Here is a 24,883-nt window from a genome sequence, read left to right on the forward strand (position 1 = left end):
TCCGGTTTTTCGCTTTTGTTCTAGTTATATTTCAAAGGAAGAAAATAAAAATAAAATAAAATAAAACTGATACGACCAAAAGCACTCTGCACGTCCACGCTGGCCACCATTGTCACTATAGCAGAACTAAAACAGGAGCGAAAATATCGCACTATAGGGGGATAGCGCAGTGCTGCCAATTCTGTGCGCGTCTCTCAGTAGTGATGACTAGACGGCGCGCACTTTACCAATTCTAATGCTTGTCGCTGTTCGCGTTTCATTTGATGTCAATAGTACCTTTGCAGCACAAGAGGCACAACTGTCATGCTAAAGTGTGGCCCTCTGTCAGAACATAGTTGCACAAGCTTTGCCCCGCATCACTTTGACTGATGCATAGTAGCCACATCCAAAGAGCAAGTCTTTATTCAGTTTCAGTTAGCTAAACACCAAGCAATCTTTACAAAGCAGTCTAGCTCGCGAGGCGTGTAGGAGAGAGCAAGCGGTGCACTGGCGAGTGTGCCACTAGTTTAGGAGACAACGATGTGCATCAGTAAGTACTGTCGTAACAAGCTCAGTATGAGCATGCGACTGGCTCGGGCACATGCAGTGTTCGAAATGGCATGGGTGTAGTATGCCGGGTGCTGGCTCACACAAATGTACGAGAAAACAAAACATTAAGTTGATGACAGTCAATCGAGACCGAAGACTAACTTTCTGGTGTTTGTGAAGAGAGAAATATATTTTTTTTATTGATTCATTTTCAAATAAACAATAGAAGTATTAACAGGATGCTTTCATAAGCGTGAAATCGACCAATGCCCACCGTGTGAGTCCTGCCTATTGTGTGGTAGGTCCCACTTGCTGCACAGCTTAGAGAGGTGAGCACTAGCAATTTTTGGATGTCTTGGAAGGGAATTCACAAATTTGTCTCTATGTTCATTGCGATAATATTTGGCTCGAGTGTTCGCAGGAGCCTTCATTACAGATCGACATTGTTTTCTGGCTATTTTCAAAAAGTGTTGATGGGCTCTCCCTTAATGCATAGTTAGTGCTTCCATCAAATAAAGTACAAAAGCTCTCATTCCACTAGTACTCCTGTCTTTTGTCCTACACATTCTTCATAAAGAAAGTGTGATGTGTAAATGTCTTAGTTTACTGACTTGCTGTGCAAATGTGAAGGGTTTAAAGAGTTGTTTCCCATTGGATAATGTAAATAATAATTGTTGAGGTTTATTGTCCCAAAATGATATGATTATGAGAGATGCCGCAGTGGAGTGCTCCGGAAGTTTTGACCACCTGTGGTTCTTTAACGTGCACCTAAATCTAAGCACACAGGCCTCAAGCATTTTTCGCCTCCATCGAAAATGCCGCGGCCGGGATTCGATCCCACGACCTTCGGATAAACAGTCGAGCACCATCAAAACTTGACCACCATGGCGGGTGGATAACATAAAAGAGTATGCCACTGCAAAAACAATGTGCACAAATAACAACATCAACGCAAGCTTCACTTTCTTCAAGCTTTATTTGAAGGGTGCAGTTGGTGCCCCCGCATTAAAAACTTTTACAGAATACATCAGCCAGAGGCGGCTTCGTTTGTCTAGTCTCTCCTATGTACAAACAAGTGCAGTCCATTCTGTACATGGCGTATATACAAGGTCCGAGACGTACACAAACTGGGCTACAACAAGAAAGGTGCGCACAAGCACCACGAAGTCCAGTGAGCGCACATCTCTCACTTTTTGTTTTGTTTTGTTTGGCTGTCCTAGGATTGGAAGGGAAAAAAAGGCCGTGCAAACAAAACATAACGTCTGTATCACTCTCCAAGGCTTCTCGGTTTCAGGTTGTCTCGGCTTTTGAGACGTGCAGTGTGTCGTCAGTGAGACGACACAGTGGCTGGAGTGCTATCCGAGGTCGCTCTCTCAGCATTCTCCTGAAAGACAAAAAAAATGAGAGAGATAGATGCATGAGACAGGATAGGAAATCAATGCTAGCTTAAAGGAGCAGTGGCATAAAATTTCAAGTTTGAGATGTGGCCTTCATTTGATAGCTTGGTATGCGTAAGTTTTTTTGGCAAAGTATGAACTACGTCCGTTACGTGAAAGTTATTTCATTTCGAGGGCGAACAGCGTACAAAGGCTGAATGGCCCGCTTAGCACCCTGCAACATGGACAATACTGTTACATGTTCAGTGGTCCCCCAAGTGCTGAGGGACGATGCGCTAGTAACGATTACGTCAACGATCTGAGTGTTGTCATCGTGGTGGCAACTGGTGGCGACACCTGGCCACAGCTTAACTTTGATTGTCTGGGTTGGTTCATCCCAAACCCTGTGTCTTTGCCATACCGCTTAGAATGACATGCATTACGTGCCAGCATGTCGTGAAAAAGTTGTGTGCTGCTTATGCCTTTGTTGCAGACAGCTTCAAAGGTTGTTTATGAAAGCTTCCAGGTAGGACTGCACGTGCAATTTACGTCTATCCGCACATCTCCGCGATGCATTGAATGTTTGCCTTATGCACCCACAGACTGTGCTGCTCTTCGGAGGTTGATGGTGACATGGGCGAGACGTGCCAACATGGACGTTCGGCTGGGGACAAGACGCATGGAGCGTCGACAGCGTGTGTGTGTTTCTATATGTGTGTGGTTCAGACGGCAAGCCTGGCGGAATGCAAGAATTAGCAGACGCCAAATGCAAGAAATGGCAGTCGAATGTGGGCTGTCAGGCAATAGGCTTCTGCTGTGCCCTCCCATACCGTGCACCCCTCAGGTGGCTGGCTAGCCTTCCTGCGGTAGAATTTTGTGAGTTGGCGGCTGCACCTCACCAGCGACCTGCTGAGTGCACTTTCCAAGCAAGGACAGGGACTGCAACCAGGCAGGTGTCTGAGCCCGCGCATGGTTTAGGACCTGCGGGATATCCTGGAAGATCTCGAAAGGTTGAGAACCCGAAGGTGCCTGGAAGACCTCGGTCCCGGAGCTGCATTGCCTGGTCTACTGCACCTTATTGCATCCTCGCTCGGTGCACCAGCTCTCCAGGTTTTACTGCCAGTGGGGGCGTCGTCCTAGTTGGCTGCCGGGGGGGGGTGGGTATTATAGAAATACTGCTAGAGGGACGAGGCAGGGGAATGAAGAAAGAGACAACGACCAGGCTCGAGTGTAGTGCATGCCATGGGCAGTGCGCGGCTATCTACCACAACGCGGTACGGATGGATCTTGATGATCATTTGTGTTGAATAAATGGTTTGTGGTTCTTAGCTGCCGTAATGCTTATTTTTCACATTGGCTTCACTTTTATTGCGATAGCAATTATATGGACAGTCTCGGCTGAATTTTGCCATTCGCCGCCATCATGCACCGTATATGTATAAGTATGTATATATATATATATAAAAGCCCCAAAGAAAAATAATTCAGAAAAATGCTTCCGAAGCGCGGAATCGAACCGGGGACCTCTTGCTCCGCAGCGAGTGGCGCTAACCACTACGCCACGAAACGCAGATCCTCCATGTAGCTAACGGCGAGCGTTATATACACACCCTTTACCGCTGGACGGACTCAGAGACGCTAGGCGCTTATAAGCGTTTCTTCATTACCAGCGAGATGGCGCTAGGAGCGTGACGGGTGGATTTAAAAGTCGTCGGCTCGCTCGCTCGCTTCTTATATTTGCGCAGGGAGAACTAACGTTGGGGAGAACCTTGCCCTTCCGCTGTCTGCTCGCGCGGTTTTCTCGTGGTGAGGGGAAGAGGGATGTTTCACGCTTTCACCGTGATGTCCACGCTCATGTTACGGAGCGTACGAAAGTCACTCGAGCTCAAGGGACGCCGCTAAACGAACAAACAGAAGATGAGCGCGAACTATCAAGTGTCACAGCTCGACACTTGAAGCACTCTAGTTTCCTTCGCTGGTTTGGCCGCCTTTGCAACAGGAGCGCTGTTCAAACTGAGAGTATCCATTGGCGAGCCTCACTTCGTATAGCATTAGTTTCTTGCTATCGCATTCATTGCTTCGCCCTTGCGGCGAAGCTGTGACTTTTTAAACAGAGTCAATACTTTTTTTTTCTATGGAGGCAAACTCTTGACAGTGTAATGGGTGCTTGGCAGGTGGGTGTAACGCAGAAATTTCACCAGGAGAACGTGCCTGCTGCATCACACCCAAACTGATACTGTTGCACACCCACTGTTACATTTCCCACCCACGCAGGGCCCAGATTCAAAAGGTATGCTCTCAATGTCACCAAAACATGGGCGCATGTGATCATATGATGCTTCACCGTGGTGCAGTGCTAGTTTCTTATGATATTAGGCGGGTGTTTTGAGGCATTTTGAAAGACACCAAAATTGGTCATAATCAATGATGGTAGCATTAATTAAATGATACATTAGGGCATTTAGAATTCAATTTTGGGATCATCATACAGAAAGCTACTAATTAAAGAATAAAAGTCACAAACATAAGTTTTGTTGTCACTGCTCCTTTAAGACTGCCCAGTGGATACTTGAAGTACAAAAGGAACGGCAATGATTCAGATGAATTGTGCACTTTTGTCTGTTAGTCGCGAGACAAGATGGCTTCCTACAAGACGGCGCTTTTCCTTGACCGTCAGCAATGTGTGTTGCAGCAGTTTGATGACGTGAGGGGGGGAACAGGTCCTGAATCGTGGGAGACGCTGAAATGACCGCAACCTTTATGACAGTACGCTAGAATATTCTAGCATACTGTGCGCACATGAATGTACTACAGTTAAAGGGACACTAAACAGCAAAAGGATTTTTCTCATATTAGCAAAGTACTCTTTCACGATACCAAAAAAACCGCGCTTGCTGCGAGAAGACGCTTAGTAAGCGAGAAAATGCGCAAAAACAAAATGTAGGTGGCGACGCCACCTAGGAGTTTCCACACCATTCGCCGTGACCTCATATGTTTTGACGGTGCCAACTAGGGACTAAGTAGTTCCTAATTGGTAAAAATGAAGTACATTGTCCTCTGAGAGGGCCATAGACTTAACATACCAAGTTTGGGGTAATTTTGTTGAGCGAATGGCGCCAAAATACGATAAATACACTTTGAAATCCGTGACGTCACGCGGGGTCGGCGCAAAATTTAAAAATGAAACTTCGAACTTGATTTTCTCCACTATTAATACACCTATGATGGCGAAATTAACGACAGAGCACAATTTATCGATCTAGGCCAATTCATCGTTTCTCTTTAGTGTCCCTTTAAGATTAGTAAAGAGAGCATCACAGTTAAGATATTTCCACACGTGCTTTTGTTATTTTTACGTAACTAGTTCATTGCACGCATAGTCGCTGCCTTGTGCAAGCTGTGCCCTAATATCTGGGAGCCTTCCAGATTATTTTAGAATCTTCTTATAGGCTTGAGCGCGCAAACATGAATAGTTGTGATTATTTTGGAACTAACGCGGCCACCAGCGATAACGCTCAAACGTTAAATGCCGCATGTATAAATGCCGACGTGCCTTACTGCAGATCAGATTATCGATGGCCAATGCTCTGTTCGCTGCTATCAGTGTAAGCGTGTATCCCCTGTAGTTTGTCTTCTCGTTTACCGGGCACAGGTTCGCCCAAATAAAAAGTTTAATCTTGAACAAGCCGACTACTGCTTTTGTCCACATCTCGACCCCGTGACCTCTGATGGAGGTGCTGGTTCCTTCATGTACTAGATGCCCACAAAAAGCCGGGAACCCAGCCCAAGTCGCGAAAAAGAAACTGACAACAACAAGGAGAGTCGAGCTAGCCGCAGACTACAATGATTGCCACCCCAATATGGACTTCTGTCTGACAAGCCAAGCGCCACAATGACAAAGATGACAGGCACCAGATGACAGATGACGATGACGGCCGCTGTGTCACCTCAAAGAGTCGTCATGAATCAGCCCAAGGAGCCGCCGACTTTCCGCAGATCACTATGTGAAGACCCAGAAAGCTGGTTGGAAAAATACGACTGGGTTGTCCAATTCAATAACTGGGACTACGACGAGAAGTTTCGCCACATATACTTCGCCCTTGAAGATGGTGCCAGGACCTGGTTTGAGAACAGAGAGGCCACCCTGACGAGCTGGGACCTATTTCGCGCCGCATTCCTTGGAACCTTCACAAGTGTCGTGCGTAAAAAAAGGGTTGAAACTCTGCTGGAAAGCTGTGTACAGCTCCCAAACGAGAATGATGGGATGTACACCGAAGAAATGACCCCCCTGTTCCGTCATGCTGACCCCGCCATCCACGTCTGAGGAGAAGAAACTCCGGTTCCTAATGCAAGGAGTCAAGCAAGAGCTGTTTGCGGGACTCGTTCGTGACCTGCCCAAGACTGTCAACGAATTCCTTACAGAGGCCACGACAACAGAAAAAGCGCTTGAGATGCGGACAAGGCAGTACAACCGCCGCTCACCGACGACCAACTACGACGAAGCTCAAGCCCTCAGCACTAAGCCTTAAGCACCGCAACCTTATCCGGAAGCTATGAGTTAAGCTGCTGCAGTGTGTCGTAACGCTCCCCCTCTGTGCCCCGTGAAGACACTGCACTGCCGCAGTTCCGCCGCCGCCACCACCGACGCCATACCGCCCACCTGTCGGCCAGCACTACACCCCGAGGAAGACCGACATTTGGCGGGCCCCGGCCACCGCCCACTCTGCTACCAGTGCGGAGAAGCTGGTCACACCTACCGCCGCTGCCAGTACCGACAGATGGAACTACGTGGTTTCGCCATCAATGCGCCACGTCCCGAACGAGGTGAACAACCACGTGACATCGCCAACTATCTCACAGGAGCGCAATAGACCCCCCAAGGACCTCCCCAATCGCCGTTGCCAGGCCGCTACGTCTCTCCCCAATGCTGACCATACACTGGCCTGACCCGGGGCCGGTCACCTAGTCCGTATCCGGAAAACTAAGGGCAGCGACTGATGGAGGTGCGGTTGCTGTACGAAATACCGAATACCAGTTGCTGTGATGAAATCTAAAGAACACGCCACAACCCAAAGAGAGCCCTGACATGGAAACTTCGCGGCCCGAAGAAGACCTGACGACACAACGTCGAAGCAGCGGAACATACCGATGTAGCCGTGAATCAATGCCACGACCTAACCGCAACACAAGATGACTAACTAGTGACCTCGACGTTCTTATAGACTGGCCACAGTGTCACAGCTCTTGGCTCAACCACAATGCAAGGACAACTGAACTAGTGACCTCGACGTTCTTATCGACGGCCACAGTGTCACAGCTATTATCACGATGCTGAGTATTCTGTCAACAGTGGATCGTTCGCCACGAAATTGAAGAAAGTCAAGACCGCCTGGGAAGGCCCTGAAATCCAGACAGCTGGAGGTCACCTAGTAAAGCCGGCAGGAATCTTCTGCACAGTAAGAGTCACCATTAACAACCGGATTTATCCTGCAAGCTTTGTAGTCCTACAGCATTGCTTGAGAGATGTCATCCTTGGTATGGACTTCTTAGGCCTTCATGGTGCAGTCATCGACCTGAGATCCAAGTCGATAACACTATTCACAAAAAAAGCACTACCGCTGCACACACCACCAGAAAATCACGCCTTGAATGTGCTGGAAGACCAAGTCACGATTCCCCCTTGCTCCAGCGTCATCATTTCCGTCAACACTCAGAAATCAGCAGACCTGGAAGGCGTCGTTGAAGGCGACCAGCACCAGTTGATTAACCGCGGGATTTGCGTCGCCAGAGGAGTAGCCGAGTTGCGAGGACGGAAAGCAACAGTGAAGCTCACAAATTTCAGCAACAAGTACAAGCTCGTGAACAAAGGCACGACGGTCGCCTACATCGAAGAAATTGTGGAAGCCACCCAATGCTTTCGCCCTCATCAATTCTTCTGAGCCTACTCCGACGAACCAAGCTCCTCAACTAACTTTCAGCGTCAATCCCAGCCCTCCGAAGCATGAGTGAGGATAGCAGTGTGGTATTTGTTCCTTGTGAAGCGCAATTGGTGATGCTGCCGCTGTTACTATGAACGCTCTCGTCAAGGAAAAGTTATTTTGCACGTTGAGATAGCTGCGTCACGTCCTTTTTTGCGTGGTCGAGGCCTGTTACCAAGTACAGCAAACAAAGGGAGGAGACATTTAGCTGTATGCCTACCAAGAAAAGTTTCCATAGGACCTAGACCATGAAAATATCCGAATCTCAAAGACTAGCTTTCCGACTAGCTGAAGCTACTCCGTGTGGATAGAGGAGTTTATCTAGGTACGGCCCTGGATAGGCACACAATTGAGGAGTATCCAGAAGTGATCTTAAAAGCCAGGAAAACTGGATCACAGAAGCACATGAACTGCCATGAGAATAAATTTTCTTTTCTAAGAAGGCACACTGTACCTGTCTCACTATTTTTTTCTAATCGTCAATCCTAGGGGTACAGAAGTTTTGATATTGCACCCATGAATATTTGGTCGGCATTAGATTCGAGTAAAAAAGGTGATTTTTTTTTCAAAGATCAAAGAGTCATCAAAGAGTATCAAGTATCAAAGAGTCATCGTACAATGTGAGGTCGGCATAAAATTGTGTCGTATAACCGAGGTGTTTAATACATTATATCTATAGGGGTTTTTCCCAGACCAAACTGATTTGTTCGTAAAATGCGGGTCAACGCAAAACTGAGGGACGTATAATCGAGGTTCCACTGTATATCTAAGGCTGTAGAAAAGATTGCTATTTCTTGCAATAAAACGTATTTTTCCTCATCGCCTAATGCTCCTGAACCTCAGCTGTAGCAGGATGAATTCTAGACAGAAAAACACCACGCTTTCTTTCTTCACAGTGGGTTCATATTTCCCGAGATATCTTGAATAAACTTGTTTCATGGTGGAACGCTTTGTCATCAACCCCGGGTTTTACCAAGTCTTGTTTGATTAATTCAGATTCCATTGTGAGTGAGTTCAAGAGCCTAGTGGTCGAGTAGACGTTACTGCTTCTGCTGATCATTATCAGCAGCTCAAGAAACGTCAGATTGAGGAAACCTGGAAAAATACCCTGTTTGGGAGGTGGTGCCTGGTGTTGAAAGGTTGTACTCGTTTCAATGACTGCGCCTGTTGCTTTCCTGCCCATTTGCTGGGCACTAAAAGAGGTGGCTGGCATTGGTTGTCTACGAACGATATCAACAGACACATTTGGCAGTGAAATGACGACAAAGCCAGCCACCAGAAATCAAAGGGGCTCTTAGCATTAAAAAAAGAAAATGGAAGAGAAAGGAACAGCTGCGCACCTTTTGTGACTCCGGCACCTCGTAGCGAAAGACGACGGAAAACATGGCACCACCCAGGCGCTGTGCCAGCCAGTGGTTCTTGATGACGGCTGCCTTGATGGCTTCGCAGCAGAAGCGTGCCTCCAGGTTGGTGTGCACCGCACGGCCCATGCCTTCCAGCACCACCAAGTCCGTGCCCAGCTCACGCATGCGCCTCGCCACCTCCACATTGATGCGGCTGTTCATGCGCGGTGGAAATGAAAGGGGCTCAGACCTCCCTGCTTTCGAATTTGTCGAGAGCATTCTGCTCAGAGTGGACACTGAATTAATGCATCAGTCAAATCATGCTGCTCACTTAACCTTCCAAAATGCTTCTGTTGCCCATGCGCATTCCTGAAGCAAGAGCATGTTAGTACTTTATGCAATGTATCAAGCAATCCTTGCTAGCAGTTGCCTTCAACCTCCCTTCTTAATAATGTCTGCCATGCTTCGCTTCTCTTTTTCACACATTCTGCACATCTAAACATTATTTAAACTTAAAGAAAATTTTTGTAAACTACTAATTTCGTGATGTAATTAACAGCGTCATAAAGACAAACTACGGTGCGTAATGTGCAGTGCAAGCATTGACTGATGATGATTTATCCTGGAAATGCAATTCCAGAACAAACTTAGAATAAAGTCAGTGTCAATGTTGTATTATTAGTTGCTTCCACTGTCACCTTACTATGCTACTAGCTATGTTATGAAAGCAGTTTGTTAATGCCTTCGAATAAACAGCTGCTGGCTGTACCATGTCGAATATTGCATTGTCATACCTACAACCTAGGGACTTCTGAAATCGGGAGACCTACCCCGTGGAGGGGAGGGGGGAGGAGGGACAGAAAAGAATTGTTTCGGGAGACGCCTGCAATCAGTAAACGAAATTGTCCAGCATACGGCCCCCTCGCCTGTGGCCTTGGAACATTCAAAGCGGGCCTGTGGCCTGACTGAAACACTGTTACTATAGAAGCGTTCCAGCCTCTCCTACAGTTACTGTGCCCTCACTGAGTAAAACAGGACGTGCCCAGCCACCAGTGTCAGCAGTTGGGGTGTGTGCATGTTTGTGTGTTTCTGATGAAAGGTGGAGAGCCCGGCAATCGACAGGAAACAGCAGTGGCCAGTCAACCTCTCGAGCTGCATGGAAGTTCCCTTTTCTTTGATGTGTAAATAAGTTTGTGTTGTTTTAATCACCGGTTTTTGTTTTACTGTAGTCTTCTTTTTTATTGGAATTGGGTTGAGGCAGCTTATCGGGAGATTTATGGCCGCGGTCGTACAATTGGGAAGACAGGTCAGAAGTCGGGAGTCTCCCGGGCAAATCGGGAGAGTTGACAGGTATGCATTGTTATCATAACGTCTTCCATATAATGGTCACAAGTGCCAAACAAGATTAAAAGTCAACTAGCACTATTCCATGTGTTAGCTGTCCTTATGCTAAAAATACAGTGTGGGAGAATACGAAAAAGAAAGCAACAGAACTGATGTGACAGAACTGATATCGTGTTTTCTTTGTTCTATGCTCCTAAGCTGAATTTTTATTGGGAATCCTCCCCAACGTGCACAGTGGAGGTGATATGGTGCCCGCGTAATGAGCGCAATGGAACCAGGCTTCATCAAACTCGGCTATGCTGAACAACTTTGTGTAACTAATAGTTGTTGTGATGACATGGATTGTGGCTGCGATGAAGCGAAGAGGAAACGGCAGTTCTGCTCTTCGCTATGTGCTTCTGACTAGAGGAAGACGAAAAGGAAGAGCGAGTGCGGCGTGCGGCTCAAGCAGAAGGAGCGTGACACGATCGAACGGCAGCTGGTTGATCGGCGGTTCGGGTCGCGACGTTCTTCGACCAGGCGTCCTGCAGCCATGCGGACCTGGTTAGCCTGATGTCCCGCTGTGAGCTGCTTCCCTCCAACGGGTGTCCTGCAGCTATGCGGACATGAGTGCTGTACTGGGCGTGAGGACCTGTGGCGTGGGTGTTCGTGGCCTGGCACAAAAGGGGCAACCGCCTGCTGTCCAGGTGACACGAGGTTCCCGCAGTTGGTGCCTTCGACCGGCGACTGAGCTGTACTGCAGTGGCCTGGTGCCCTGCCGGCCTGCAGTTTGGCCACTACTAGTTCCGTCACAGCCTGGTCAAGCCATCTTTGGTGCTGGACGTCCGACTGCCTCGTGGAGGGTCCACGGCGACCAACCCCACCACAATGACTACATACCAGCGAGTGGAATGGTTGAAGTGAGTCTAGGCGTGTAGGACATTGCAAAGTATGGTTGTTAATGTTGTCAAGTTTGTAAAGCGTCCAACCTATCATCTGTTGTAATATAGTCTGTGTTGTGTGCAACAACACCTGACTGCCGTGTCAATTCATACGGATCCTGGGCCCACATTCATTCTCTTATCACAGTGGTAACATCCTCTCGGATACTTTTTGCAAAAGTATAGCTCTGTACAAGGCACATATCGAAAACGTACATTTCCACCTCTGATATATCTAACGCTGCAGCCCTGAAAGTGTGCTGTTCCTAATGGAATAGCAATCATTTCCTGTATCGCTAGAAATAGTCATGCTAAGAAGATGACCCCGTTTTGGTTGACACCTGCGGTCAAACAAAGCAAAGAATTCGAAGGGGTTTAAGTGCCGTGGAGGAAAAAGTAGCTAAGTGATTGTCTAAAAAATAAATGGCTTCTGGAGCAAGGGCTTTATTGCTTTACATGAATTAATGAATTTTCTTCAATGAGCTTCACTAAAAAACATCTGTGTGATGTGGTGAAACATACCAATAACCAAAATAACAGCTGTGTAGTGAAGCTTACCACATATTTAATCGAATTATCATTATGTTGAATTATTTTCAGATTCCATTCAGATCCATATATCTGGCAGTTCGACTGCAAATTAATATAAAACGTAGTTTTGTTCTCGTATTAAGCATTGTTTCCTTGCCAAATGATTTTGTTCAGTTCTTTCCTAACCCTGTAGTGTTCATCTTTGACAACCAACAACACTAATTAGACAAGGATAGAGGAAAGAAGACAATGACATGACATTTCCTCTGTCCTTGTCTAATTATGATCAATTTCGACTAACTCACCCAACTATCTGCCATGGACCTATAGTATTCAAAGAGACCCTGAAACGGTTTTTTGAAGTTTTGTCAGCGTTTAGGCAAGAGCATCCCTAAATCATTCGCACCAGAAATTAAGCGACGCACCGTGTACCAAGGCCACTACGGACATTTATATATATACCCTCCTCATCATCCTGCCTTGCACCCTCAACTCACAGACACGCTGGCATCGCCGGCGATCGCAGCGCTATCATAAGCGCACTCGACGGTTTGAGCTTTGCCCAGTCATGGCCTCTGATACTGCGCGCCGACAGGTTGCGCACAATCTCGGAGGCCCAGTGTGCCCGGCAGCACGCCGCTCGCGGAGTGGTTAATATTTGCTCCGACAGGTGCCGCCACACTACCAGTCGATCTTATTTTATTCTCCTGTACAGTGACAACCTGCAAAAGCATGCGGACAAACAAAACGAGTTCGAGAACGATCACCGCTAAGCGTAAACCCTGGCAATGTAGTTGTGTCTTCAGGGGTGAAGTTACAGCCGCAGACATGTGGGTCGTGGCGTTGAACGGATAGTGAGAGAGCGATGCTCATTGCAGCGACGAGCTGAAGAGATTCCGCTCGCCAGATGCCTCACAAACATTGCACAATGTCACAGCTTTACAAGTAACGAATTGCTAGATATGTGCTACACAACATGGCTAGGGCAATTCATTTTATCCAAGAAAAGAAACCTCGAGATAAACAGTCGCTCAGCTCACGTCAAAACAGAGCACATTGTAACACAGGCAGACGGCACTAGTTGCCCACAGGAGGTTCAGTGACGTGGACTGGACATATCCAATCAGATCAGCTGCCTGCGTGACGTCGCGCTTCCAGTGCAACACGCACTGGAAGTGGGCGGGGATCACAGCTGAGCCGCTGTGATCGGTGGCGATTCGCAGCTTTAAAGCCTTGTAATAAATTACACAGTTTACGCACATAGCTTAAATCGGTCTGTAAATGATCCTTACGACTTGCTCTGCGGGCCCGATGTGTTTGTACAAAATCGTCAAAACCATTTCAGGGTCCCATTATTCAATAAACCCTTTTCTTCTTTTATTGATAACGGTGTAATGCATGTTCTTGTAACTTCAAAAACTTCAGTCAAAATCTGTAACTGCAGTCAACATATTTTGCACTGCAGTCCCCTGAAAATAAGAACTCTAACAAAAGTACTGACACTTGTGTGAGTTGGTACAAAAAGTACTATAACACATAAAGCACTACACGCATCTTGAAACGGTGGGGAAGGCCTATCACCTGAGGTCGAGGCAGGGCGAGCTCTGTCCAGAGTCGAGCACCTGCAGATGACCTCGCACAAGAGCCTCGCGCAGTTTCGGGCACACACTGTCGGCCACCCTTTGCACAAGAATCTGCAATTCTTGATGGGTCACATCGTTCAGAGCGGGACGGGTGTTGGCGCACAGCAGCACCTGAAAGGCAAGCGTACGGTCACTGACTCATGCTGCCCACGAAGAGAAAGTGTACGACAAGTTATCTCTACTACAGGACAATAACGTAAATAAAAAACAAAAAACAATAAAGATGGTGGAGTGTGGCACACTTGGCAAGCACTGGCCCCAGTGAATCTGAATAATGCAAGAAATTAAACGCAAGCAAACAAATATATAAAAATGCAGCGCTTGTGTGTCATCCTTTTTTTTTGTGCATGCTCAATCTCAGGTCAAACATTCTCTAGATCACATTAATGCTCTAGAGCAAGCTAATGCTCTAGATTAAGTTAAGGCTCCAGACCACTGTGGTCCTAATGTGCCTGCTGTACCTATGGGCTAGCACTACAGCTATGTGGTGCCACCTACGTGTCCATGAGTTGAGTTTACAAAGTTGAGTTTACATGAGTTGAGTTTACAGATGACACGCACACACCACAAAGCAAGACAGTGTCTGCAGTTCGTTAGCATATCTGCATTAAGGCAAACCATTTTTATGCTTGCTACTGAAAGTAGAACATCCTAATTCACTCCTATGCACATAACTACAGCTGCTCTGAACATGTGGACCTTCTAAAGCTTTTGCTCAACATGAATCTGTGCTGCCCCCTCGCAGACAGGAGTGCAGACAGGAGCGCCAACTCAGCCACTTAAATCTTTCTCCTTAAAAGACACTGCTGCTTGTTTTGGGTATGACTGAGCTCTCTCTACGATACTGTGAGCACAGCTGGAGGCAGAAGATGGGGGGCTAAGGAAGCTTCGCTTATCTGTGCCATTCTTAGTCATCTTATTTTGCGCCTCAAACAGCTTTCAGATTTTCAAGACGAAGGAAGCTCTCAGTAGCCTGCTGGAAAGGAGGGACAAATTCCGAGTGACACCAGCAAAAGACTGAAGCTAACATAATATGGATAAAAGTATTTTTGGTGAGTGTACGCTGTTCCCACAAGTTTTGAACACAAACAGTGAACAGATTTTTGGAGCCTGCTTGCACTTACTTGAGGCATCACTACCTACCTGGTGTTTCACAACAAAAATTATAGGTGATCAATCGATCCAATGCAGCCAAATTTGTGATGGTGCACTTGATGTTGCACAACTTTTCAGATATGATACACAAGGCTGCCACAAGACAATAAACACGGTGGCTGAATACTTGCTTCGATGAAATATTAAAGCCAAACTTTTTTTTTTGCAGTGTCTGGAGTGTCTTGATGCACTGACTGGACATGTGGAGCGTGATTCGGCTGCTGTAATACTAAGTGAAACCTAAGGTTATGTTGGCAAGCTGCAATAATGGAATGAACACAGAAGGCTTACTTGGACAGTTCACCACAGCATGTTGGACGCTTTTATTTCTGACTTTTCTTGTGATATATGTGTAATGTGTAAAGATGACTTTTGATCCGGCAGCAAACCACGGAAATGGTTACTGACTGTTTAATTCAGTGAAGATGACTTTTTGTTTCTTATAGAAATTGTTTTTGAACTGCTCAATTATACAGACTATTCTTATGGTCTGTTTCATGTCAAATTAATATTTTCCTTAATTATCAGGCAACAGTGCCTTGCACGACAGGGAAAACTTCAATATAGTGAAATAGATGAAGTGAAAACTTTATTGACTTCTTTATACTGAGGTTTAACTGTACTACACACTTATAAAGGGACGACTTTACAGCTGAGCTTAATGCAAAACTGCACACTTTCACCTCTATTTGTGATACAATAAAAATACAGAACATACGATTCAATCCTGATGAATGAGATTCAATCCTGAAGAATAAATTCAATCCTGAAGAAAGGTGGCCCAATAAAACTTGTAGCTGGGTGAGTTGGTTCATACTTCATGTTAAAACCGGTATGCGCAAAATGACAAACAGGGACACAGCAAGATGAACACGGACGAGCGCTCATCCGTGTTCGTCTTACTGTGTCCCTATTTGTCATTTTGTGCATATCAGTTTTAATTTAAAGTAATTTGAAGAGGGGAAAAGGCAGGGATGTTCACTAGACCTTGTCCAGTTTGCCACCCGACATGTGGAAAGTGAAAGAAAGAAATAACACTGGAATTCAGGTTGACCATGCACACTAGATCAGGCACGATGTGTATAGCGTCGTTGGGCACGCAAATCCGTAGCCTTCTGGTGCTCCAGATGCTCATTGGTATTAGGCTTTCTGGACTGATGAGCACTGAAGCAAGGCTCGGGACCTCATCTTTGGTAAAAGGCTGATCTTCCTGAGCAACCTCTTTGTCCCTTCAGAACAGCTGTTTAACTCCTTTGTGGAGTTGAAGGGGTTTCAATGCTATACAAGTGGTTGAAGGTCTGACCTTGATGAAGAAGAAGAATGAGAGAGGGAGATAGAATGCGGGCACAGGACTTACAGAGAGGCATGCAGTGGTAAGAAGATGTGGAGAGGTACGAGGCGGTCGCGTAGAGAATAGGATGCATGCCTTCACCTGCTACCACACTGAAGTGAACATCTTTGGCAGCAGAAAGGAAAGCCCAGCGTTGTGCAACGCCGCTCACGGCCATGCATGCCCATTCGAGCACACATCCCAAACCAGCCATTCACTTCTATGGAGGAAAAAAGCGATCCTGAGTGCTTTCAGAATGCAAAGCAACTGGAGTGGCCCATTAACTTGGTGCAGCATAACAAGTTTCTTTGAACCAAAGATGAGAAGCAGAACTTCATTTACATTGACATTCAATGGTTTCTGTAAAACTTTTCCTGGTCTTAAAGGAGTACTGACATGAATTTTAAATATTTTCGGATTATTGCTCTAGATAAAAACACTGGTGTCGAGAACCCTAAAAAGGGTGTTGTGATGACTGGGAATGCATCGAGTATATTTTTAATACCACTATGTTAAAAAAAACACTTTCGGTTTCGATATCAATGGGGCGGCTTCTCAGTAACGTGTCATTGCAGTGTGACATCATGGGGAGACAGGACTCATGACGTATTAGCGGCAGATTTGCCATCTGTTTGTGATGCATGTTAGCAACAATGAGTGAATTATCGTCCAGTGATCCCGACAGTGATTTCTGTGATTTAGGCTGCATGCAGGACATATAGTTCGCAAACTCAGTGGAACTGTGTTGACTGGTCGGAATAATGTCCATTGTGGTGGGGCTGGCTTGCTGATGCTCAGCGACGAAAAATTTAAAATCAAAGTAAAATATTTCATACATGTTTTCTGACTCGGGCGTGGGGCAAGCACTAACACCACTTACCAAGGAAACGAAAAATGTCCCTTTTTCTATGTCTCGAAATCATGCCAGTACTCCTTTAATTAAGCGAAAACTGTTGAGTGTCCTCATGCTAGACCTCATGCTTTTCTTAAGAAATCTTCCAGGATGCCATGACTGTGCTGCAGATAGAACTGGTATCTGGCCTTTTATTACCAGTTCTTGTTGCATTCAAGACAAAAAAACAGGGAGTACAGGTTGCACATTAACAGCTTTCTTCTCTAAACTAACAATGAATGAATGTTTTCCTTAATACCTACATTCTGCACTGTGAATAGTGCTTGGCTTCATTCACCAAGCTCATGCTGTTTCGATAGGCCAATCAGTACCAGGAGTATCGCCTAGATGTGAAGCAACATCCAGAACTGTGTTTATACTCCTGGTGCATCTTGGTGATTGCAGGACTTTTCAAACACTGCTTTGCACATAGCATCACGCTATGTACTATAGACCACATGTGATATACCACCCACTGGAAGAATGGGGCGTACCACGACAGAACATCCCAGGTGAAAATGACTGACCAGTAAGACTGCCTTATTAGCCGATTCCCAACTGGCAGAAGTTCGTTTCTGCTGGTTCCTGCAGCTGGCCGAAATGGTGGCAGATGGGAATGGGGTAATCCACTTAGACCAGCAGGCCCCACTTGGAACATTTTCACCTGGGATGTGCTGCGCATGATTTGATCTTCACCTGCAAAACAGCAGGGCACGGTCTAGTAGAGTGTGCAGGCTGATCCTAGCACAAAAGAAGGACTCTGTGCTGACTATTACAATACGGAACGAAGATGATCCTCTATGTGCATTGGGGCACAGCGCCGTCATCACAATGCCCTGCCTAAAATGTCTCGCTACTGTGAGGCAAAGCCATACTAGTACTAGTACTTTGACAAAGGATGACAATTTGGAATGTCGTATGAACTGAGATTTGCCGAGTATTGCGCAAATAACAGTACCGAATATGTGGGACTTCCCTGGCTCAACCACTGGATCCTTCGCACTGAAATTTCTGAAAAAGGTATTCAAGCGTAAAAGCCTTCTGTGTCACAATGACAGCAGCGTTTGAACTTGTCGCCTTCTGTAGTGCGATCTTATGTTATGGCACCCACGAATGACTGGTGTCCATTATTAGAGTATGTTACCATGTCGCGAGACACAAAGGTCACAACATTTGGCACAGAATTTAGCACCCGTCATATGATTGCCATTCGTGTGGTGATCAGAGCCTTGCCTTTGCGCCATATTAGACAATTTCAATCACCAGTCTTTCCCGGAAGAAATGATTTGAAAAAGATTCTGGCATCATGGGCCTTGCGTCTCTGCTATGCAAAAGGCATAGAAATTGCTAGTACATTTCATAACACCCACCAGGTTATATAAACACTTGTGATTGACTGTGCACTTTGGTGTACAGTACTCAAGGATTGAAACAGGAAAATTCAGGGCTAAGTAACGGCCATACTTTCATTTCCACAGTCTTCAGTTTGGGCCATATCAGCGTAATTTCTACTCGAACACGTAGACCAGGGCCAACATTAACTTTAGAGACCAGATTCATTGTGACATGATGTTGCGACAGGACTTCGTAAGAGCTATGCAGTACATGCTCAGTATTCAGAAACACACCACAGCACCCTGCGCAAGGTGCAACTTCGCTACAATATGCGAACTGAGATGGACAGATGAGCGGTTCGCACCTTGGTGCCCCGGGAGATAAGTTCGCGGGCAAACGGCAGCACACCCAGCAGCACGTCCATGCCGCTGTTGTCGACAAAGATGGCCGCACACTGGTGCACGGGCCCTTTCTCCAACCGCTCTATCCAGGCATCCAGGTCATCCTGAAGCCAAGGGCGCTCTGCGCAAAGACCCACATCACTCCCTGTAATTGTGAACATGCTATTTCTTACAGCTACTTAAAGCCAGATAAATGAAACGATAAACATCTCAGATGAAAAATCTTTCCTAGAGCCTCATGTCAGCTGAAACAAGTATGAACGGTCGGAGGGTATTTAGTTACTACCAAAAAAAGGAGGCCTTCAGGACCATGATAACCAAGGAAACATGGTGCTTCGTCAGCCCTGAATGAACTGATGTTTTATTTTTCATGTGGCCACTTGCCACTGTTGCCAGGCATGGCGCAGCTAAGCACAAACCAACAGTGCTGCGTGGGCATGCAGTGCTTCAGCTATGAATAACATTGTAACATTGGCCCTGAAACTGCATGCCAAAAACTATTTTATACCACCGTGAAATGTTTAAAACTACCTCGAGTCAGCGTGTGTTGTTTACCAACCTAATCAAATGTGCTCTTCTTCTAAGCGATTAACCAGTTCAATAACGTACCTGTTGCAAAGTTGTTTGCTTTGTTGAATCATAATGATTATATTATTTTAGCTTTCACAATAGTGATGGTATAGAATACAATCTTCTGCTGCCCCTGAAGTTCAGTCAAAGCAGTATACAACAAACCTGGTTAAAGTTAATTTTTACTTATACGAGATATTCCAGACTTAGGCCATTCCTTGTCTAAGATAACTCCTTTATAACAGATTGGACACTAGCTATACAGTGGAACCTCGTTAATGCGTACCTGCCGGGAACGCCGCATAACTACGCACTAAACGGTGATGTGCATTAACCATCAAGTAAAAATTTGCATCTCCTCGCATACGCCATCGCCGCCAGCAAAGAAATAAATACAGTGCGACAGCAAATATTGCCTAAAGTACCCACTGTAAAGCCTTTTCTTTCCTTTTCCCAAACTGGAGAAAAGATTCTGGTACTCGCACGACCGTCCGATAGTGCCGATAGCGCGCGGTGGCGACGCCAAGGAGCATTTCGGAACTATTACAAGGTCTGGTAGGCACTGACCAACGTAGCGACAGAACGGACAGTGTCGGCTTTCCGCGATATATGTGTGTGCGTCTGTACCGCGATCTGCTACTAAATGAAAACTGACACAGTTCCAGTGCAACACGGTACGGCTGCGTGGAGCCGATCGTCTCCTGGCTAGTTGCGTGCAGTGCGTTGCCTTCTCGGTCTCGGCTCATGGCATCACTGCCGGGCCGCCGGGCCGCCTGCTGTACCGCACGCGCGCATTTGTCGTGGGAGTGTTCTTCGTACCCACTTCGCTCCAGACCGTGCACAGATGCGGCAATGAGCACAGATGAGCTTGTTCGGTTAACGCAGCGATGACTAATTTCCTGCAAGCGATGCGCACTCCGCGACTCTCTAGCGGTCCTGGCAGCGGACAGAATCGCGTTTGGGTGGTCGCCCAATAAAAGCGTGCAGTATGGTTACAACAGCGCTACGCTTGCTGTACCGTACGCGTGCGTTTAGCGCGATAGCGTCTATGCAAAGAGGTTTCTCGTCGCCCACGACCAGCAACGCTCAACTCCGCAACAGCGAGCTGCTTTCGTTTCTGCAAAGCGGCGCGCGCTTGAACACGGCCCTGCACAACGAGGTGGCAGCGATCGGCAGCCTAGCGCGTCCAGGTTGTCGCCTATTAAAAGCGTGCAGTAGGCTTAAAGTAGTGCTGCGCCGCACGTGTGCCCGAGCAGATATCTGAAGATACTTATTGTGATAAGGTTGTCTGCGATAAGTCATGCTGGCGCGTTCGTCGGTGGCCGCCGCCTCAGCTTCGTTCTTTCCCGATGCTTACCCGCAAAGGCATCGCCGCAATCGCGTGGAAGTCGGAATCGGTGTTCGACCGATCTACGCACTTCTCGAAAAGACTGAAAACCTTTGGCGGCACATTGTGGCGTCGAGAAGTTCAGCGGTGCAGTAAAAGTTCATGGCACAAAACGTTATCGCGGTACGCAGGGTACGCACTTGCCGGTAGGCGTAGGGTGAAGCACTGCGGCTTAAGCGGTTAGCGAATGCATTAGGCTCTATGAGACTCGGTCGGGGATTCGTCGCAACTACGTTTTAACCGTTAGTACGCTTAAAGCGGGTACGTATTAACGAGGTTCGACTGTATCTAACTTGAGGTGTGCAGCTAGCGCAATCAAACATAAAAGGGAGTGGACTATAGTAGGTTTATATAATCATGCATAACCCGAAAACAATTCTGAGTTACACTTTAGGAAGTGTCTCAAGGCACAGGAAAAAATTACAGCACCTACAATATGCACAGTGTTGTATTTCTGAAAATATTTTTTTCTTGCTTCTTTTCTTTAAAAAAACGTCCATATATATCAAATGCATCACAAAAGTATATTTCAGTTCATTTAACGAGAGTTTAGGAATAACAAATTACCTGATATATCAAACTATTTTTTGTGAACAAGTTATAACTGTGTTTGATTGCATCAAGAGCGCTGGGCAATGAAATAAAAAAGTATGATGTCATGCAGCTGCAAGCATGGGGATCACTAGGAATCGGGACGTCATGCTCTGATAGGTATAGCTTACAAATTGTGACATTGTTTCTCATAGCTGATTGACAGATCGGTGAAGGCTATCTCTTTTTTTTTTAGGTTTACTTTTTTGGCAATATACTGTAAAAAAGTGGGCAACTGACTAAAAACATTTCTTACCAGCAGTCTGTAGATTTTAGCTTACTTTTTTTTTTGTGCAACAAACATTATCGAAATTGGTTCAGCGGGTGTTTCAAGAAAATGATTTGCTTATTCCCACACATTTGGATGGAAGTGCCCAAGATAAGCTTGTGCAAAACTCGAGGCAAGAAGCCCGTGGTATGCATATTTGAGAGGTAGCATTTTTTGTATCCCAGTTGGAATTAAACTGGCGTACAGCAAACTAACGTCCCAGACCACCGTTCTGGAGAACACTATGCGTGACACAAAACCAAGTCCTCGGCACTTTTCGCATCCAGAGAGCCAGAAAATGCATGTGAGACAGTGGTCAGTTCAGACTTGGTGAGCTCACCTTGAAGATGACTGCGTGCCTCGGAGAAACCAAAGTCACCACTGTTGAGCAGCCGTGCCACCTCCTTGGCACCCCAGTCAAAGACGTTACCCGCCAGCAGGCCTGTGACAAGGGCCTCCTGCCGCTCATGCCACTCCATGGCATCCAGCTGCGACAGCCGTGATGGCAGTAGCCGTAGCGCTGCTTCGTTCTCCAGCCGCTTTTGCTGCGTTCCCGAAAAAAAAAAGAGGGTTCAGGCTGTCACCCCTCACGCAAGATCTAACCATCCAGTCTAGTCACTGCAGCAAAGAAAAGGTTACGCTGCACTCAGCATATAGCAGTACACTACGCTTCATTTAGCGCATCACGGCACAAAAGATGCAAGGATAGTACAAAATACACGACAACGATTTCACGAACTTCCAATATTCATTTATTCACCCAAGCATCACCTATACACTAAACTAGACAGAGTACTAAGCACATTCGGAACTGCAAGTATGGTTGTTCATTAAGTGGGAGATTTTGACCATACTTCGCCTTCCTCACATAAGTTTGATTGACTGTGCCGGTCTTTGTACACTGATGTTCGTGACATTTTTTATTTATTTACTGTCAGCAGTTAGCTTCACTTATGTTTCTAAAGTTTACAGTTCGATTGTTCTCAAAACAGTAGAGATAAAAATTATAGTTCGGGTATAAAAGATACTGGTGCCAGAATGAGTGTTGCTTAGCAAACGTCACCTAGATTTAGGATATGCCTTCATAACGATCAGCGTGCAGGGTGAATAAATACTGAAAAACAACGACACAAACTATTTATTTTTTCAGTCAGTTTCGTCACACGGGCAAAGCAATGAATGCGACAGTAGAAAATTCGATTGTTATACTGGCACGTGCACTCCTTTTGCTATGTTTTTGTAACTGGTCTGTTGCGCGTGTGATCACTGTCTTGTGCAGGTTGCACCAGAATGTCTGGGAACAATCCAGATTGTAGTAGATCATTTCATCAACAATGCGCACATGACGCAAATAGTGAAGATTACTCCAGAGCTTGCGCAACCACCAGTGATAGGGCTTGAAAGTTCGATGCACGATGTACAGTAGACACTCGTTAAATGAAACCTGAAGGAACCAGGAAAACTTGTTCCGTTCAACAGAAGTTCCGTTTACTGAGAAATGAACAGGGGTGAAGAATTCAAGTACGCCAACCAATCATATTAGGGGCAGTTGTTCCCTTTAAGCAGCAGTTCCGTTTAAGAGATTTTCCATTAGAGCTGTGTGAATAACAAAATTTTGGGTGCGAAGCGAATTCAAATATTGAAGTGTGAGTGCGAATCGAATCGAATATTGTTCGAATATTTCTAGAATATTTTTCGAATACTTCGAAGCAAAATTGCAGCAAAAAATGTTAGAGAGGATTCCTAAGCATATTCTTATGAGATAGCAACATGAAAGTGTTTCTTTTCGCTAGGTTGATGAAGCACTGGCGGGGTGGTGTTTCATAGTTGCCTTATCAAGAATGAGGCAATGTAAAGGCCGAATTGTATTTAGGTACATGATTTGGTGCAACCAAAGTGTTGCTGACAACACTTTACACGTGACAGGCAAACATGCCATTTCCTCAGCCTCTCCTCCTCTTTCAACTTCTGTGGAAGCCCAACTGATGTGGTAGACAAGGGTCTGCTGTTCCAAATCTGCCTCGTAGACGTCGATATATAAGAACATATGAAATTTTGGATGCTAAAAAGCTTCGGCTTCCGATTTTTGGGACTTCCTGCCCAAATGTCAGGTCCGAAACAGCATTAATCGAGCCACCATCTCTGCCACATCTTTCATCTCCATGTTGGAATCAGCGTTTTCTTGAGTTAGTACATTTGCGACCATAGCAGAGCTTGAAAGGCAGCTTTGCCGCAATACCAGGGTGTGATGAGGTGATTGGATTGGATTGGAAAAACTTTACGTCCTGCAGGATTTGGTGCAACCAAAGTAGCGGAGGTCTCCCACGTAGGGACCGACCGAGAATACCTGGTGGCCACTTCATGGGCCTGCTGGACAGCCCATTGCTGGTCGGCGAGAAGCGAGCTTCTGAGGGACGTCTCCCACTTGTGTGAGTTAGAGCCGGGATGAGCATTTCTACACTCCCAGAGCATGTGTGTGAGTGTCGCTGTGTGTCCGCACGAGGGGCACGTATCGCTGGGGTACGCGTCGGGATAGAAAACGTGAAGTCTGGCGAGGTTTGGATATGTGTGCGTTTGCAGTAAGCGTAGGGTTAGCGCCTGCGGCCTGTTAAGTTTCGGATGCGGGGGCGGAAAAATGCGGCGTCCAAGGTAAAAGTGTTTTGTGATGTCGTTATACGCAATGGGTGCGTCCCAGTTGGCTTCTAACTCTGCGAGATGAGGTTTCCCTGTGACAGCGCGGTCGGTAAGCGCGCGCGCTGCGTCGTGGGCGATCTCGTTGAGGTTGGACGGGGCGCCCGGCACCCGGCCGAGATGGGCAGGGAACCAGATGACGGTGTGATGCTTGAGAGTACTTGAGGTGAAGAATATGGAAAATCTAGGGACCACTCCCAATTGGACGTTGACTGTGTCTTGGCAAAGTTCGACCGTAACGGAGCTTGAAAGGCAGCTTTACCGCAATACCGGGGTGTGATGAGGTGAAACAGATTGAAAATCTAGAGACTACTTTCAATCGGACGTTGCCTGTGTCTTGGCAAAGTTCGACCGTCGACCGTAACGGAGTGTGAAAGACAGCTTTGCCGCAATACGAAGGTGTGATGAGGTGAAGCATACTGAAAATCTGAAGGGGTTACTTTCAATCGGACGTTGACTGTATTTGTTTTTGGGAAGTTTGAATAGTTCGAATAGTAAAATTCCAGCGCGAATCGAATCGAATAGCAAACACTATTCGAAAATTATTCGAAATTTCGAATATTCGCACACCCCTAATTTCCATTTACCGAGAGTCTACTG

The 24,883-nt window shown here is 46.3% G+C and overlaps 1 protein-coding gene across 2 annotated transcripts in view; it reads right to left on the reverse strand.

The window, feature by feature from the left end:
• Positions 1-1,487: 1,487 nt before the first annotated feature.
• LOC119386625 (4'-phosphopantetheine phosphatase) overlaps positions 1,488-24,883 on the reverse strand; it is a 92,933-nt gene continuing 69,537 nt past the window's right edge. Inside the window, exons 13-17 of one of the 2 annotated variants that reach the window (XM_037653913.2) lie at positions 21,933-22,137; positions 18,740-18,897; positions 13,602-13,774; positions 9,223-9,439; positions 1,488-1,912 (exon numbers count right to left, since the gene is read on the reverse strand). In XM_037653913.2, the coding sequence (XP_037509841.1) occupies positions 1,856-1,912; positions 9,223-9,439; positions 13,602-13,774; positions 18,740-18,897; positions 21,933-22,137 (810 nt within the window). In that variant the 3' untranslated portion in view covers positions 1,488-1,855. Of the gene's footprint in view, positions 1,913-9,222; positions 9,440-13,601; positions 13,775-17,567; positions 17,737-18,739; positions 18,898-21,932; positions 22,138-24,883 lie in introns of those variants that run through there. The other variant, XR_005182326.2, reaches the window with a different exon arrangement.

Source organism: Rhipicephalus sanguineus, chromosome 3, assembly GCF_013339695.2.
Source record: "Rhipicephalus sanguineus isolate Rsan-2018 chromosome 3, BIME_Rsan_1.4, whole genome shotgun sequence".
In the NCBI taxonomy this organism is placed as follows: Eukaryota; Metazoa; Arthropoda; class Arachnida; order Ixodida; family Ixodidae; genus Rhipicephalus; species Rhipicephalus sanguineus.